Consider the following 16,753-nt stretch of genomic DNA (forward strand, 5'->3'; position numbering starts at 1 on the left):
AAGGAATTTAAATGTGTACCAACCTCCATGTACACTGGCAGCTGGATGGGCCTGACTGTATAGCTCTCAGCCCTTCTAGGCGACCTCTGGGATGACCTTTGACTCTGGTGTGGCTTCTTGTTGTGCACTGGCGTTGGCTGTTGATGCTGACCACAGTACAACAAGACCGGCTGGACAGAGTCTCCATCCGCCAGCAGCAGGGAGTGGCTCTGTCCGGCTGACACGTCCCAAACCTGAAGACCCTCGGACAGCTTGAACACACACACACACACACACAATAGTTGGTAATTAATGTAATTGTATTGTATAATTATACTGCTCTGTTCCACATATTGATTTCCATGTTGACTCTTATTCAGGACATTATTCTGTACCTTCACCTCCTGAGGAACAGTGACTGGACTGTTGACATGGCCCAGCTGACCACACATGTTGCTCCCCCAGGAAAACACCTGCAACAGAAGGGCATAGTTGTAGCCTGGAGTGTGCGTCTGTGAGTAGGAATTATTTTCCAATAGTACATAATGATAATTAGTCTACAACGATGTGTGTGTTACTTTGCACTGAGCAGTGAGGGCCAGAGAATGGTGAGACCCTGCAGCAACTCTGGTCACTTCCTTTCCAGTCAAAGACTTGACACACAGAGGCTGGAGTCTGCACAGGCACACGCACACGCCCACACCCACACCCACACACAATAACAGGGTTAATTGAGATCCAGAACAATAGTTTATTTTAATTACTTACCATCAAATAAAAGACATGTTTTCTGAAACATCGGAGTAAGTTTCTTATAAATACTGCATTTATAATGTAAGCCAAACATTATCATTATTTACATCTTCTCTGGGGTTTCTGAAGACCAATAAAACATTGTACTTATGACAGCTTTATGTGCTTCCTTTTTTTCAGATTTACAAGAACAAATTTGTGCAGATTTGAATTTTCATGTTCACAGTAAGTGCTCACTTACTGTAGTGAACTGAAACGCTGAACTGAACTGAACTAGTGAAACTGCAGCAGAGAAACTTTTGATGCTAGTTTATATTGTGTTCCAGATACTGGTGTCTGATTAATCATTTATCGACTGTGGTGGTTGAGAGATATAGCATAAAACACAAACAGTAACATACATTTGTTGTCAATATTGATTGTATATTTACAGTAAAAAGAAATTAAATCAGTCACTCGACCGTCTTTCATACACAGCCAGTGGTTCACACCTAGCGAGCTGGTCTCCATGTCCCAATTGCCCCTCGGAGCCACGGCCCCAGCTCCACACTTCTGTCTCCAGAGAGGGTAACTCATCTCTAGTCTCCTCTGGTGTTGCAGTCCGACCGGAGGAGGATGGTCTGCGGGCACAAGATCGCCGACGTCTCGGGGATCCTAAAGGAAAAAACGATATTTAATGCCTGCATCTGATCCACGGCTGGAAACTTACTGACTCTCTGCAGTTAGTTTCACTTTTCTCCCAATTTTTATTTTTGTTTTTAAAAAAAATTTCACTTATTTTGCACTCCAGTTAACAACTTTAAGGTAAGTTCATAGACTTCAACTTGAAAAAAATGTACACCTTCAGGTTTTGTCTTTACCCAGAGGAACTAAATGCTTGGTGCCTGCTGAGGGCAGCCTGATAACAGCATATCTGCTGTTAACGCAAGAATTTCCTAAATATGGGCTCAATATAGTTCAAATTAATGTAATTTATTTTGTTAAGAAGCATACTTTACATTTTTCTTGGAGACTATGGAGCTATGCTTGGTTATGAGACCTATACTGTAGTCATGACATTTACACCTCATCATTTCTACCATGGTTGGGTGTTCCAGGCAATGAGCGTCTCCTATTTCCCGCCTTTGTTCCACTCTGGCTGGAGCTCTTCTGACCCCGCACCGTTGCTTTCTCCGCCTCCAGACAAACGCGCACTTCTTCCAAGCACACGGGGGAGGAGGAATAACAGCCAGGCACTGCACCAGCGCTGTGAGAGGGAAGATCAGGTTCAGATTATACACTGATGGTGAGAGGAATTTTGGCAGTCGATGAAGTACTAGGGTGTGTATCAGCAAGTACTAGGGTGTGTATCGGCAAGAATCACAATATGGGGCAACAATACAATAAAGTGCGATATATTGCGGTACTATGGGAACAACAATATATTAAGTTCTTTTAAACAATTTAATTCTAGGAAAACTGTTTTATGCTTAATCGCATAGTAATTAATGTAGAGGGATCTGAATTTGTAATAACTTGGGAAGAAAAATATCTGCAGTCCCTGTCCAATTAACTATTGGTTTAAATGTAACAAAAATAAATCAACGCCATGAATATTTTCAAGTTAAATGTTAATAAAATAAATGATACAGTAATATAGAATATCCATATGGTATCATAGAACAAATCACTGTGATATTTCAGTGTATCAATATTTTCTCACTCCTTGAGAATGTACACACCAATTTATCACTGCAGTGCAGTGGAATCAATTGAACTGAAGACGTGTCTTAAACGATCTCAAAATTACAACTGACATGTATAGGACATAGCTACACTGAAGAGTTGTCAGTGAGGTCATACTTTGTAGTTTGACTCTTAACAGAAGAATCGTCTCTGTAACTTGAGACAGTGGAGGAAACACAGCTGTCATCTGGAGAAAAAAAACAGAAAAAAACGTCACTTACATCCACATGTTAAAAGAAACTAAAATTAAACAGAGAAATTAAGAGTTGAAGAACCAAAATGGCACAGCTGCCAAAAAGATAGAACAGGGACAAAAATGTGTTTCTGAGAAGAACAGAAAATGAGACAAATCTAATAAAAAAAACAACAACCTGAAGTGTGACTGCTCAGTGAGTCCGTATCTCCTGGTACAGAGTTTTCATGCAGCTCTAATGAATGTCCAGAGAGTTTTTGGAGGAGGTTGTGGAGCTCCATCTCATCACAGAGAGCTGACCTCTTGTTGACCTTCCAGCAGGAACCTGACTCAGACTTCAGCCGACTGTCTGGTTGAGATAGGGAGTCGTTGTTCCCATCAGACTCACAACTGGTGCTTTCTAAAAGATCCTTCCTTAAATAGACATTTAAAAACGATACTGTATGATATTTCAAAAAATTGTATAAATATACAACAATGTGGTAAAAATTTCTACCGTTGAGAGACCGCTTTGACATCCAAAAGTGGGCATGACCCAGATCCAGAGCCAGGGCTACTGCCAGCTGACCTCCTACCAAGGTGGAGCTTGTGTCTGGGGCTTCTCCTCTGGGAGGAGGACTGCAGATACAAGCAGAAGAAGCATGAGTAAGTATTACTACTATAGACACATTTTGTAATTAAATTTGGAGGCAGAGAAAAGTAACACATGGAACAAGTAGCCCCAGAAATGGACAATTTCATGTTGCCCTTTGCCGAAATCTTACCTTCTACTTTTCATCAAACTAACATCAATGACATTTATTGAATGATTCAAGGAGTTATATAATCATATGAAATTTGTTACCCTATCCCAAGTTAGACAATAGAACAATAAAAAAAAACAAAAGTGAAAACGAGACACAGTGAAACGACGATTATCATCCGATATTTGGAGTGGATTTATGGAAACATGGCTGAATAATTACCTCACTTGTCAGGCTCTCGGTGAGCTCCACTCCCAGTGGACAGTAGTGAGCATCATCTATTGTACACAGCTCCTCTGTTTCAGTCAGTGAGTATTGTGGTGGCGGAGCCCCCTCCTTCTCTGATGTATTCTGGGTATTGTTGTTCTGAGTAGGTAAAGTGCGGACCAGTGCCAAGCTGTGATAGGCGCCACAGGCCACCTGAAGAAATTAAACCGTGGTAGCATTTTTTGTTTTCACTGATAATGCCACTGATAATAGAAATAAAACACTACCTGAATGACATGTCTGCCAGCCAAGTGCTCCACCTACAGCAAAGATGGAAAATTCAACCTGATTTCTTGACTCTTCTCACATTTCTCTATCAACTCGTTTACTGACCTTCTGTGGTTTCCACACAGGGAAACTGTTCGTGACCAGTCCGAGTTGACACCCGCTGCCCCAGGCCCACACTTCATTCTGTGTTGACAAGGCCAGACTGTGCTCCCGTCCACAGGCCAGATTCACAACACGAACCACTGCTGGTGGAACAACCTCGTTGTCCACAACACTGACTAAACACGGCTCTGGAACTAACAAAAAAAAAACCCAAATCATTTATCTTAGCTTGAAAAAGTAAAAACACCTGTACAAGACACACAAAGACATTAGCTTTTTTAAATGGCCTGAAAGCCTTTAACCAACCTGTGACATTTGTAACAGAGCCCTGCTCTGACAGCCCACACTGTCCTGCAGTGTTCTCCCCCCACATGTACACGTAGCCCTGCTCACACAGCGCTCCACAGTGGAAGCCCCCGGCAGCCACACGCACCATGGTCTTCCCCACTAGGGTCTTTTCTAGCAATGGAGCAGAGACTGGGACACTCACGTCCCGCCACAACAGCTCTCCAAAGGAATAAACATGACCACCTAGTGGACGACAATGATAACAGCACAAATCAATACTGCAGGTGGAAAATGGAAAATGTGAGCACATAACCTTTTACAAAAAATATCATATATTCCTGCTCGTAACAGTTTCTGACAGCAGTTTTATAGTTCACATCTTCATTTAAAAATATTGAAGGTTTTGTTGGATATCAAATAGTTTATTTGAATACACTTTTTCACAGAAATTACACAACTTGCCCAGTGTTAGTAGCAGTCCATGATGTTCTCCAAGGGACACCTGCAGAACAGGTATGGGAAGCAGCACTTTTTCTGGACACAGCTGCTGACCACCAGAACCCACAGACTGCCAGATATGGACCAGTCCTCTCTCTGGATGTGCTGATGTCTCTGGGCTAAAGTCATTGGAAAATAATATTGTTGTAGTAGTAGTAGTAATAATAATAATAATAATAAAATACAATAAAGAGGATAAACCTTAAAAACAATAGTTTGTTTGTGTGTGTGTGTGTATACCTTTCATTTTCGTTTGTGTTTTGCATCATTTCAGTTTCTTCACTGCACCAGACAGTGAAGGCCAGGTTTGGAGCATTTTTTTCAAAGTTCTGGTCCTTCTTTTTACTCCATATGATATTTTAGTTTAAAGGGAAAAAGGTGAATCTTCCGACATTAATATGATGCTGTTCTTTCGGTGCTTCTTCATCCATGTGGTTTCCTGGAAAAAACGTAAATTGCACGTGGTTATCGCAGTATTTCAGACGGTTAATGATTGAAATATGTTTGGCGCGGTCTATTAAAAAAACTATGCAAGTATCAGGCAAAATTATGCATATTTTCTAAACAAAACATTGGGCGTAGAAATACCGTGTTTTTAAACATCTTTCTATAGAAATTGCTGTAATTCCGAATATCAAATTGCCAGTAAATAAATAAGATACAATGTTACAGTAGCAGGGTAGATATATAATAAAACACAGAGTTAAAATGTTAAACACCCAATGTATGATTCTTTTTAAAAACACCTAAACCTCAGTTACTGTCGTTCATCACGTCAACTAATCCCGTGTGGACTGGAGCGACTGACCGTCCAGCCAACATGGAAATTGGGCCCATATTTTTCCACAGTAAACATTAATAATAAACTCTAAACTTTAAATGCAGAAATGCATGCGATTAAAGCAAACAGCGGAATACTATTGTGTCGTTACCGCTGTCAGGTTTTAAATTGTGAAGTCTGTGAGCTCGGCGCTGTCGCTGCTAAAGAAGCTAACTGCAAAGAACTTACCAACTGTCTGGTGGGAGACTAAAATTGAGGCTTTAGGCAGAACAAATGTGTGTGTAAAAGTCACAGCAAAAACCACCAACAGCAATCAGACATTGTTTACACTTCCAATCCGTGCAGCGCAGTCAGAGTAGAAGTTGAATCTGTGGTATTTCTGTGTTGTTTCCGAAGGTAAGTTCTGCAACGACGGCAGCCCGACAGGGACAAAACAGTGGCCGTGCCCCACCTGTTGCAGTAGCCGTCGCGCTTTGTCAAAGAGCAGAAAAAAAAGAAGAAGAAGAAGAAGAAGAAGACGCATCACTCTGTGCATGTATTGATTTGTCCGTTTGAGAAATACTTTCTCCACAATTTCATAAACTTCATTGTTTTTTGATACAACACCAGTTTTAAGAAATAAAAGCCTAAATCTATATTTTGTTATTTTTAGGTACGTGTTTTGTTCTCAGAGTTTTCCCATAGTTGCTAATGTGCTATGTCCCCACACCCTGTTCCCCGGGCCCACCGTTCACCTTGGTGATGGGTTAAAAACAAAGATGTGTGTGCTGTGTCACAATGACCCTAACCCTTTCACAATACTATCTGGCATGCTAAATACAGCATTTAACGTTTCATTACTCTGACATTTTAACTATGTATTAAGTGATTATTCATGTTGTTATTTATTCATTTATTTAGATACTAACCCATAATTTTGAGACACAAATAGCCCTTTTTTATACAAACGTCTCAAACAGATACTCTAGAACAGCCTGCTGGGGGCGCTAAAGATGGAACCATGTTACTAAATACTTATATCAAAAATAATGCCACAATTGCTTACCCTACGTTTATACGTTTACTTATCATACTATGCTGTTCAACCACATGCTAAGAAAATTATATTATAAAAATCATAAATACAGACAAAACACTTTTACTAATGGAACCATTTCATATCACTCCTTTCCTTTGAAAACTTTTACTCAATTTCAATCAATCAATCAAATTTTATTTATATAGCCCACATTCACAAAATACAGTTTGTCACATGGGGCTTCACAGGGTTGGTAACATCCTCTGTCCTTAGACCGTCAGCCAGGGTAAGGAAAAACTACCGAAAGAGAAACCCTTTCAACAGGGAGAAAAGAGAAAGGTAGAAACCTTAGGGAGAACCACAGGTGACGGATCCACTCCCTGGACGGACAGACGTGCAATAGATGTTATCAGAACATACATTGTACAAATACATAAAAACCAATGAAGAAAAAAAAGTCACAGTAGTGGTAGTGGCAGTAGTCCTGTGCTCCTCCTGTTCACCGGTGGCAGCAGAACTGTAAAAGAGTGGGACCAGTTTCCTAAGTGTATACATGGTGGTCGGTATGAATATAGGACAGGACAGAAGAATAAAGTAAGACTGTAGAGTCTGTGTCCTCATTATAAGTGCAAGATGAAGTGAAATGAAATGAAATGCAATGCCCCCCAGCAGTCTAGGCCTATAGCAGCATCTTTTTAGACTGTTCTAGTCGGGGCATGTTTAATCTAATTTAGGCTATAGGCTATACTATACAATTTATGAGTATTGACATTTCTATTGCGATATTTAAATAATATTTTCAATCCCATTTATTTCTGACAATTATAGTGACATTCCATTAGGTGGATAGTCTTATATCTGTGTGTGTTTGCTAAGAATTAAATGTTTAACTAAATTAATTTATTACATCTTAAGTAATATGCTGCAGAAATACATACATACATTTACAAATAAAAAAAACTAAAAGTGACAATAATCAATCAATCAATACATTTACAGAGCTCATTTCATGCACAAATCAAACTAAATAAGTTTGACAATGGTTCAAACAGCTAAATAGTAATAAAAATGTAGACCCTTGTAGATGATCTGTGGTTTTGAACATGGCACCAAGGTTCTAAAACTGATGTCAAAATAACTGTGTTAAAGTCCTATTTCTTCTTGTTCTCTCTTTTCCTTTCCCTGTTCCCTGTTCGTGATCAGCTCTTGTTTGGCGTTTTAGAGGTTTCTGTATAAAAGTGTCCAGCAGATTCTGGCTCCAGCTTTTACTGCCTGTAGTAAAACAGGAAAATAAAGAGAAAAGGGGAAATGGGCAGGGAATGCAGAGAGAATAAGAGTTTTTCTTTTTCTTTTTTTTCTTTTTTTTTTTTTTTTTGGAACATGAGACATTAAAGGATCAAAGCTGCTGGGCCATCTAATCTAATGTTCAGTCCAGTTTCAGATCCTGTGGACCATATTATAGGTACACATGATGACATGGTCATGGTTGAACAGAAATACAAGGAATTTAATGTACATTTAAGGATGTAATGTCCTTTTTTGTCAAACAAAGCCTTTTTAGTAAAGAACTTGTACTTCAAATACACGTCATGTGGTCATCTACTGAGTTCCAGTTCCTACGACAGAAAACATTAAAAAAAAAGTTAACCTACAATTACTCATGCAACCTCATCTGGTAATAAACTGAAGTATCGGTGTAATACACAACGCATGTCATTTAGATATTGAATAAAATACAGCAAAGACTGTTGTCTTGTTCATCAGTTGTTGTTTGTGTATATTTTAGTGTATATTTAAATTCCTGTCACTTGTGGTCAGTCGACCATTTCTTTGCATTTTTACTACATTCACATGTTGTCTGATGCCAAAAGAAGGAAAAAGTAACTTTGTCTGGAGGAGAACAAGAACAAGAACAAGAACAAAAACAAGAACAAGAACAAAAACAAGAACAAGAACAAAAACAAGAACAAGAACAAAAACAAGAACAAGAACAAAAACAAGAACAAGAACAAGAACAAGAATAAGGGAGGGGTTTCATTTGAACTATCTGGCAGGGAAAGAATGGTGTGTGTGTGTGTGTGTGTGTGTGTGTCTGTGCATTAAAGCAGTGTATTTAAAGAACATTGAAAACACATGTCAAGAGTTCGATAAAAAAAATATTTCAGGCACTAGGTAATTTGGCATTATTTTCACAAGCCTAAAGTCTAAATGCAGTCTAAATGCATAAAGAACAGAAATTCAACTCACCTCAGTTTGTTCTTTTTTTTTTTTTTTTTTTGGACTGAGGACAAGGGAACTAATTTGGTGATCAATTTTCTAAAAGAACTCAACCAGTGAGTGACAGGGACGGACTTCTAAGGAAGAAAAGTTCCTCGATGCCATTTCCTTCCTTTAGGGGTCGCCACTCGTAATGTTTAACCTGGGTTGGTCTTAAGGAATGGATGTTCTTGCTTTTCTGTGAACCATTCAAAAACAATAGCAGAGAACAAACAATCTATGATCACGTAAAGATGTTTATCACATTTTACGTAAGTGTATTTTCTTTAACGAACGAAACCAAAAACAGAAAAGCCAGCTTTCAGTTAAAATACCTAATTTAGTAAACCAGTAAACTGGTGTCAAATGAGGAAGAGTTAATGATTACATTCAGAACATCTATTTTTATTCAACTTTTAGCATTAGCATCAGCTAGATGTTTGTTGATATTTTAACTTTTTTTCACAGATTATGCTTTAGACTAAAAGTGATCTTATCTGTAACACTACACTCCACTACATTTGAATTGTCAGGAATATAACAGCAGAAAATCACGTGTTCAGTTGCCTGACCTACATGGTAAAACACATGGGAGTTAGATTGTGTTGTGTTGTGTCTGTATCATTTACTAAAGGCAGTTGCAGATATTTTAGTCTCATATAAAAAAACAAAAACAAATAAAGTGGTGAGAAAAAAAAGGGTGAGAACTTGTTAAATGTCTTGTTTCCAAAGCCGTATTAGACAAATGAGGTTTAAAATAGATGGTACAATTTGTCCTCTTTTAGATAAGAACTTAAAAAAAAACACTGTCTCTCTATCTCCCTCTGCAGTCACTAGGCAGATCTGCATTTACGTCCATAAAGGTGTAGGAAGAAGATAAATGTAAGGGGTTGTGTATTTTTTTGTTAATTGTTAAGAAGAATGTATTTAACTCTACAGAGACTGTAGTCTTTTTTGTTTAATTTAAGCCAATTTAAGCCATGGCTAATACCATGAAAATCGAGGCCAGTGGAAACCCTGTTGTATAATGTTTGACCTCAAATAAATAATCTATGATTAATTTGGAGCAACTTACACTAATACCCATCCCCCCTGTTGAGACGTGGTTTAATACATAATTGATTTGACATTGTTCGACTCATTGACACCAAAACTCCCCGTTGGTGTTTTGAAATGTATCCACTCTGGAGAATGTGTTTGAAAAGCAGCGGTTGTTGGTGTGAAAAACGTTGGCTTAATGTGGACATGACACAGTCATAAAAACAGAGAGCAGCGACCATCTGGCTCAGGTCAGGCTCCAACAGAGAGCCATGATCACAGTGAAGTGTGTGTGTGTGTGGTGAAAGGTGATGACCACAGCTGTGTGTTTGACCTGAAACCCCACAGACCCCCTCCTCTTAATCCTCTTCCTTCTCTACTTTTCCTTCCTTCTTAGTCTTCATCTCCTGTTCTTTTTATTGTCTTTCCAGTTGTTCTGTGTTGTTTTTAGACTTCAGCTCCATTTTTGACAAAAAAAAATGGCAAAGTTTTCAAAACAAGACAAGTTTTGGAAAAACAAACCATGCAAGAAAAAGGGGATTGTGTGAAGCAGAGCGGGGGCAGCTATTGTGGCCTCACCTCCTCCACTATTTTGCATCAATTAGCACATGACTTCCAAGACCCTGTGTTTATGCATCTGTGTGTGTGTGTTTGAGGGAGAGAGGGAGAGAGAGGGAGAGAGAGGCATGGGGGAAGGGAACTTAAAAGACTATTGTGTTTTGTCAAGAAAATGGCAGAGATCAGAGATTTACTGCATTACTTAACTTAGCCTTTTAGAGCTAATCAATCAATCAATTAATCAGCATTAACATTATTAGCTATGGTCGTTTGCTAACTGATAACATTAGTTTTCACGAGAGTCTATTGGCCAGTCTTTCCTAGACTGTTCAGGAAAAGTATGTCATACGTGACCCTGGATGAGGTTCACAGGTTATCAACTATGATTTAATTTAGTTGTTTATTTTTGATTAAATATTCAGTTTCTCCTTTCATCATATTCAACTAAACTTTAGGTCAACAATTTGTAAAAGTGTGAGATTTAAGTAAATTGGTTATTTCTGTAGATAAATGAATGAATCATCTGCGTAACAGAATTTATTTTATGATTTCTTCTTCCAGTCTAAATTCCTTTTATATTTTTGCTTTGGCCAATGAGACAGCTTAGTTGTCTGGTTATTTTGTGTTGTCATTTGTTAGCTGGTGATCCTAAATTAAATTTTCTGATTCACTGGGCCTTCACTGCATGGAATGATACATCTTTTTTTTTTCTTTTTTTTTTTTTGTCTATTCTTTGTTGTGATAAAATTATCAGATTCAACCAGTCTGCGGGTGTTATCACATTTCGATGAAGTCTCATTGGTCTGGGGGGATGAGGATGGGTGTGGCTGGTTCAAATCTTGTTCTTATGTTGGCTGTATTCATGCCAGGAGGAAATACTGAGGTTTTTTTATTTCTGCAAAAAATCTATAAAGTAGTAGGGTAGTAAGTTTTACAGAAATGTTTGCACTTCTCCTTCTAAAACGGAACAGATCTTGGTGATTTATTGTTGGTCATTGGTCCCACTCTTTTGTGGAGGTCTTCTAAGTTAAAAGTAGGAACAAACTCTGACTCTTACGAGTAAATGTGACTGTTAAAGATATTTTTAATTTTTGTTTATTTAATCCAGGTCTGCATTTTATTGCATCATTGTGAGAATTAATTATGACTTTTTTATGTTGTGGTGGATTTTTTAGATTCTGTTGTATCAAAAAGGATCATAATGACATAGTCACCTTCTCTAACTATATGATGTCAGGACATTTTTACATATTAGGTATTATTGGTATGTTGATTGATGACACTTAATCATGATTAATCGTCATCAATTCACAATTACCCTGTGATTGATGTGACTGAATTTTTTTATTGCTTCCTTGTTATTTGTAACATTCTCTCTCATCAACACAGAGTTTCTAATTCAAGCAGCTCCGCAGAGCTTCCTGCTGCCGCTGACACTGGACCGACACACTCTGTTGGACCAACACACACTCTGTTGGTCCAAATAAATCCTTCTTTCATCGCTGTGCTGTATGTATGTGTGAGCATTTTTGTGTACGAGTCGTCCAGTACTGTAGGCTCTCTGTGTGGCACTGACAGACACAAACCAGCTGCCTGCATTCCTTCTCTCTCTCTCTNCTTCCTAGCTCTCTCAAGGTTGATTTCCCTTCCCCCATTCAGACAGTCTCTAGCACATACTTCCATAATGCGGGGTGTGTGTGTGTGTGCCTTTCTCTCCCTATTCTAAAACCATAACCAGTCAAAGACTAACCCTAACTATTAACTACTAACCCTAACTACTAACCTGACTATTAGTCACATTTTAACACCCACATTTCAGGGACTTGACTCCACGAGGACGAGTCGTCTTGAAAACATTTGAGTTTTTCCCAGAAAAGGTTCATCAAAGAGAACAGATTAAAGTAAGCGTTCAACGTGCCCCTCCTTACATGACTATGATGGGGCAGAATGAAGCCAACAGCCCTAATACCACAGCCAGCAGCTCAGGAGTAACTTTATACAGCCTGGTGGTTTGGTAATGACGTAGTTTGGAGCAGGCACAAAAATAAAGAATCCTGAAAGTGTTTTGATTGGTCAGTGAAGTATTTACACCACACCTGCTGACAAGAAAACACACAACCTCATATTAAAAACCAGACGCGTTCTTATTCTGATGAGTAATGATGGTATTTTAACAAAAATTGTATGAACTTTAAAACAAAGTTAAGTTTGAGGCAAAGGTAAAAGACGATGACCAGTCACTGCTGACCATGTCCAGACTGAACTGGACAAAAAGCATCACTTACAGAATGTGCAACCATTATGTGCATGTTCATGGTTAAGAAAATGGGTCAGAGCAGAGAACAACCCCCCAACACGGTAAGGGTTAGGGTTAGACCATGTTGGTCAGCCAACATATCCTTTAAGCTGCGTTCAAATTTGACAACCTCCTCTGACCAAAGTAAAAGCCTTGTGTTTTTCCACCTCGGCTCCACATCTAAATAGTTGTTCAGTGTTGGGTTTCACATGGTAGCTGAAATACTTTTCATGGCGGCCACACTTCTGGTTTGCCTTTAACTGAGCAAGCAGACTCCAAACCATCCAAATCTTTTCTGTTGTGTTCATTTCTCCTCGGTCTACTGTGGATCAACTCCTTGTTTATGTAACTTTCCCCCCACCCCACCCCCCGGAGCAGATGTCCAGCCGCAGCAGACCGCAGTCCAAACAGTGACTGACTGTCTGGAAACCTGCTGGACTGCCCTCCAGTGTTTGACCACTGCAGACGCTGTCCACAAACACACTCTCACACACAAACAAACAGCTGCAGTTGGATGTGATGTGGTGCGTCCATTTGACCTGCTGTGTCCTGTTACTGCTGTGTTTTACACCACGGAAAGACGCGAGCAGAGAATGAATGACTGTGGAGAGAGCGCTTACACATGTAATAATAATAATAATTATTATTATTGTTGTTGTTATGGGGCGCGTTTAAGTGCATGGTTGCAATTCACAGGCTGCCACATGGGCGGCAACTCTCTGCTCTGTGCTTGCAAGGCAGGCTTGCTAATCACCAAACTATATTTGAATAATCCCAGTGAATCATGATAACACAAGATCAATCAACAATCCTGAATATTCCACTGTCCATCCACTTAACATCATTCTAATACACATACTGTCATTCACACACTGCAGGAAAGAGTTTTTGCTTCACTGAAGCACCTTTAGCTTCAAATACCACCATTAAGTCCAGCTAACAATTTTAGAGTGGACCATATTTTTGTTATCAATAATTACATCATTTGGATTAGTCACGAATAAAAACAGAATTTCCTGGCTGTGATTTGGCTTTCTGTTCCAGTAATTTACACACAAATGTCATATTTACCGTAGTACTGTGATTTACCTCAATTAATCATGATTTATTGTCAACAATTGCGATCACTATTGTTCAGAATTAATCATAATTTATTCTTATCTAATCTATGAGAAATGGGATTAAACTGTAATCGGTGTAAATACATCAATACATTTATGATTTTGATACAAACATTTTTTCAATATTGTACAAAGTGGTGCATGTTAGCTTGGCACTAATTAAATGTTTTATAAATATTCTCCAGGGAAATTTTACTACATAACCAATCAGTAGTCATTGAACTGCAGCTCCTTAATTATTAACCACCTGTTTATTCATCAAAGTCTAAACAAACAGTTGTTGGCAAATCAAAGACCACAAAAGTTTTGGCTGATAAAAGCAGTAAAAGACTGCACACGGCATCAGATCAGACTTGGAAAATGTACTTACCAAAAAAAAAATGACATGAGTGAAAAAGTAATTTGACATTTTGAACATGACACTTCACTAAAATGTAGTTTCAGGTTGTGGTAAAGTGAGTAGTAATGTAGTAAAGTACGTGGAGTGGTTTAGTTTCATTTCAGTTTTGGCACAGATAGATAAGCTGCAGCTAACATCCTCCTCTGCTCTTCGTGGAATTCAACATGAACATGAATGTGGACATCCAAAGGGCCTATAGATCATCATGTGATTTTCCCAACTTGAAATTCAGCCAACCCTGTTGTGGGTTAGACTGGATCTTGTCCCAGAGAAGGGTTACACCCTGATGACAAATTTAATGCGCATGTACTTTATATCACTGGTGTTAGGAGAAAAAATAAACAAAACACTACTAAAAAATGTCACTTTAAAGCACTTAAACATATACCAGCTGATTGTAGGGATGTTTTGACTTTGTCTAGACACGAAAGTTTTGTTTTCAAGAGGTCATTTCTAAGGGTTTTTTAATAGTGCAAACCCTATTTTCAGAACATGTAGTCGACTTCAACAATTTAGATTTTTTTTTTTTACAGGAAAGCCACAATTTAACAGTAAAAACAAACACATAATTAACAAGTAACCTTCAAAATAACCTTGATCACCTGCAGTGAGCTGAAGTAAAAGTTGTGTTAAAGAGATCAGTGAAATGTAAAAATAGGTTTAAATCTGATTTCTGTTCAACTGTACGACCAAAACTGATATATTTAATGCACTAGAAATGAATGGGTTTTTTTTATTAGGTACAGTCTGATTATTTTGGTTGAATTACAAACCTCAGTCTTGGCTGTTTAATCAGAAACCACCAAACTTCTCTGATAGATGTATAGTCACATGGGCTCAGGACATTTTTTGGAAAACTTTGTGGTTTAACACACTCGTCCCTGCATCAAAAACGTTCCCTGAAACCAAAAAGGAACCAATAGTTTAATACACAAATTCCTTCAGGTTTTCTCAAAAGGTCATGGAAATGGGTTTAGTGGTCGGATAATTCTAGAATACATTTGTTTTTAGGAAATTGGACGTTCATCATGGGCATCGAGGCTGAAAAGGGGAAAAGCCCCTGTGCAGTATGTAACAGTATAGCTATACGATGAAATTAAACAAAGGTTACGGCAAAAGTACATTAGTATTTAACTACGTAGAGTAAATATCAGCAGCTGCACTCATGTAATATTACCCTTATAAATAAGTGCAAAAGAGCAATATATATTAATATAGCAGCAATATCACAGCTATGCCAGTGACAACTCATATGATATAAGACATACAAAACAGTGTAAATGTCTGTAATGTCTTTTTTAAATGTTTTTAAATCAAACTAAGAAAATGATTTCATGACCTTTTACTACTGTGAATATATTGCAGGTGTTGGATTGTAAATGCTTCACAATGTAAACATTTTGTTTTGCAAAGGAATATTTTTTATTTCTTTTGTCTGAAAAATGTAGACTGCACACAAGTCTAGATAGTCTGTACTAGAAAAGCAAAATATTAAAATTACAGTTCACAAAACTGTTGAGACAATTTCATTAAAACGATATTAAAACAAATGTATGAGAAAATCTAGTTTTTTAAGGTTTTATTTTTAGTCATGGAGTCAAATGTTTTTAAAAGGAAGTAAATATGAGTTGATTTTTGTGATTACTGTAACTAAATACTGCTTGTTTGTATACCACTTGGACTAGGAACACTGAGCAGACAAAATGACCTATGTGTCAAATGGTGCAAAGTCATCTGGTATCACAGTGACAGAGGATATATCATATTTATTTGAGCATTGTGTATAACATGACCCAGGATCAGAGTGATGAAGAGACAAAGTCATCCTTGTTTAATCTGGGATGGTCTGACAAAGTCCAAGCCACTTTTCCAGTTTTCTGCTGGTTAAATGTTCGACTGTTTGACAGGCAGCACAAAGATCCACCAGTACAACAAATGACATTTGACCCGCACCGTCCAGATGAATATGGCTGCTTGTTAGGAAATCCATACGACCTCCTGGTCTATTTCAGTCTAACATGCCATTCTACTTTATGGGCCTGACATACAGCAGGGAACCTCACCAACTTTTCCTTTTGGTTGAGCTTCTCTTCCTGCTCCGTCTCCTTCTAACCCCCCCCTGAAGCCCCCATCTCTGGCCTCTTTGACCTTCTCTCTTCTTCCTGTCCCTTCCCCCACACCACTCTCCCCCCACCCTCTTTATCCTCCTCGGGATAGAAAAACACCAAATGTAGTGTAGTGAGACCACCAGGAACCGCCTACACCTCCCACAGTCTGTTGTCTGTGCAAATCACTGCTGCTTTCTTTATTCTCACAATTATGCAGTTGATGAAGAAGTTAGGGTTAGGGTTAAATTTTAACAACTTTTGAGACAGAAGATTGGATGATTGTTAAGTTAAGTTCCTGTCACATTTATCAGTAGTAAATCCATGAAGCATGCCCTCTGTCCTGAGTGACCAGCAGGGGTCACAGAGGATTTTAGCTTCATGGCTCAATCAAAACAACAAGA

The 16,753-nt window shown here is 38.4% G+C and overlaps 1 protein-coding gene across 13 annotated transcripts in view; it reads right to left on the reverse strand.

Moving 5' to 3' along the window:
* Positions 1–6,039, reverse strand: part of LOC103392298 (alsin-like) — a 21,872-nt gene extending 15,833 nt beyond the window's left edge. For 5 of the 13 annotated variants that reach the window (XM_025064134.1, XM_025064133.1, XM_025064136.1 and 2 more), the window contains exons 1-15: positions 5,786–6,038; positions 5,017–5,215; positions 4,741–4,895; positions 4,297–4,521; positions 3,994–4,184; positions 3,888–3,920; positions 3,616–3,813; positions 3,147–3,268; positions 2,829–3,064; positions 2,575–2,644; positions 1,812–1,978; positions 1,224–1,386; positions 558–654; positions 375–452; positions 24–251 (exon numbers count right to left, since the gene is read on the reverse strand). In XM_025064134.1, coding sequence (XP_024919902.1) covers positions 24–251; positions 375–452; positions 558–654; positions 1,224–1,386; positions 1,812–1,978; positions 2,575–2,644; positions 2,829–3,064; positions 3,147–3,268; positions 3,616–3,813; positions 3,888–3,920; positions 3,994–4,184; positions 4,297–4,521; positions 4,741–4,895; positions 5,017–5,045 — 1,992 coding nt within the window. In that variant the 5' untranslated portion in view covers positions 5,046–5,215; positions 5,786–6,038. Of the gene's footprint in view, positions 1–23; positions 252–374; positions 453–557; positions 655–1,223; positions 1,387–1,811; positions 1,979–2,574; positions 2,645–2,828; positions 3,065–3,146; positions 3,269–3,615; positions 3,814–3,887; positions 3,921–3,993; positions 4,185–4,296; positions 4,522–4,740; positions 4,896–5,016; positions 5,216–5,785 lie in introns of those variants that run through there. The other 8 variants (XM_025064138.1, XM_025064137.1, XM_017039941.2 and 5 more) reach the window with 5 other exon arrangements.
* Between the last annotated feature and the right edge of the window lie 10,714 nt (positions 6,040–16,753).

The sequence above is a fragment of the Cynoglossus semilaevis genome, chromosome 16, assembly GCF_000523025.1.
Source record: "Cynoglossus semilaevis isolate Cse_v1.0 chromosome 16, Cse_v1.0, whole genome shotgun sequence".
Lineage (NCBI taxonomy): Eukaryota > Metazoa > Chordata > Actinopteri > Pleuronectiformes > Cynoglossidae > Cynoglossus > Cynoglossus semilaevis.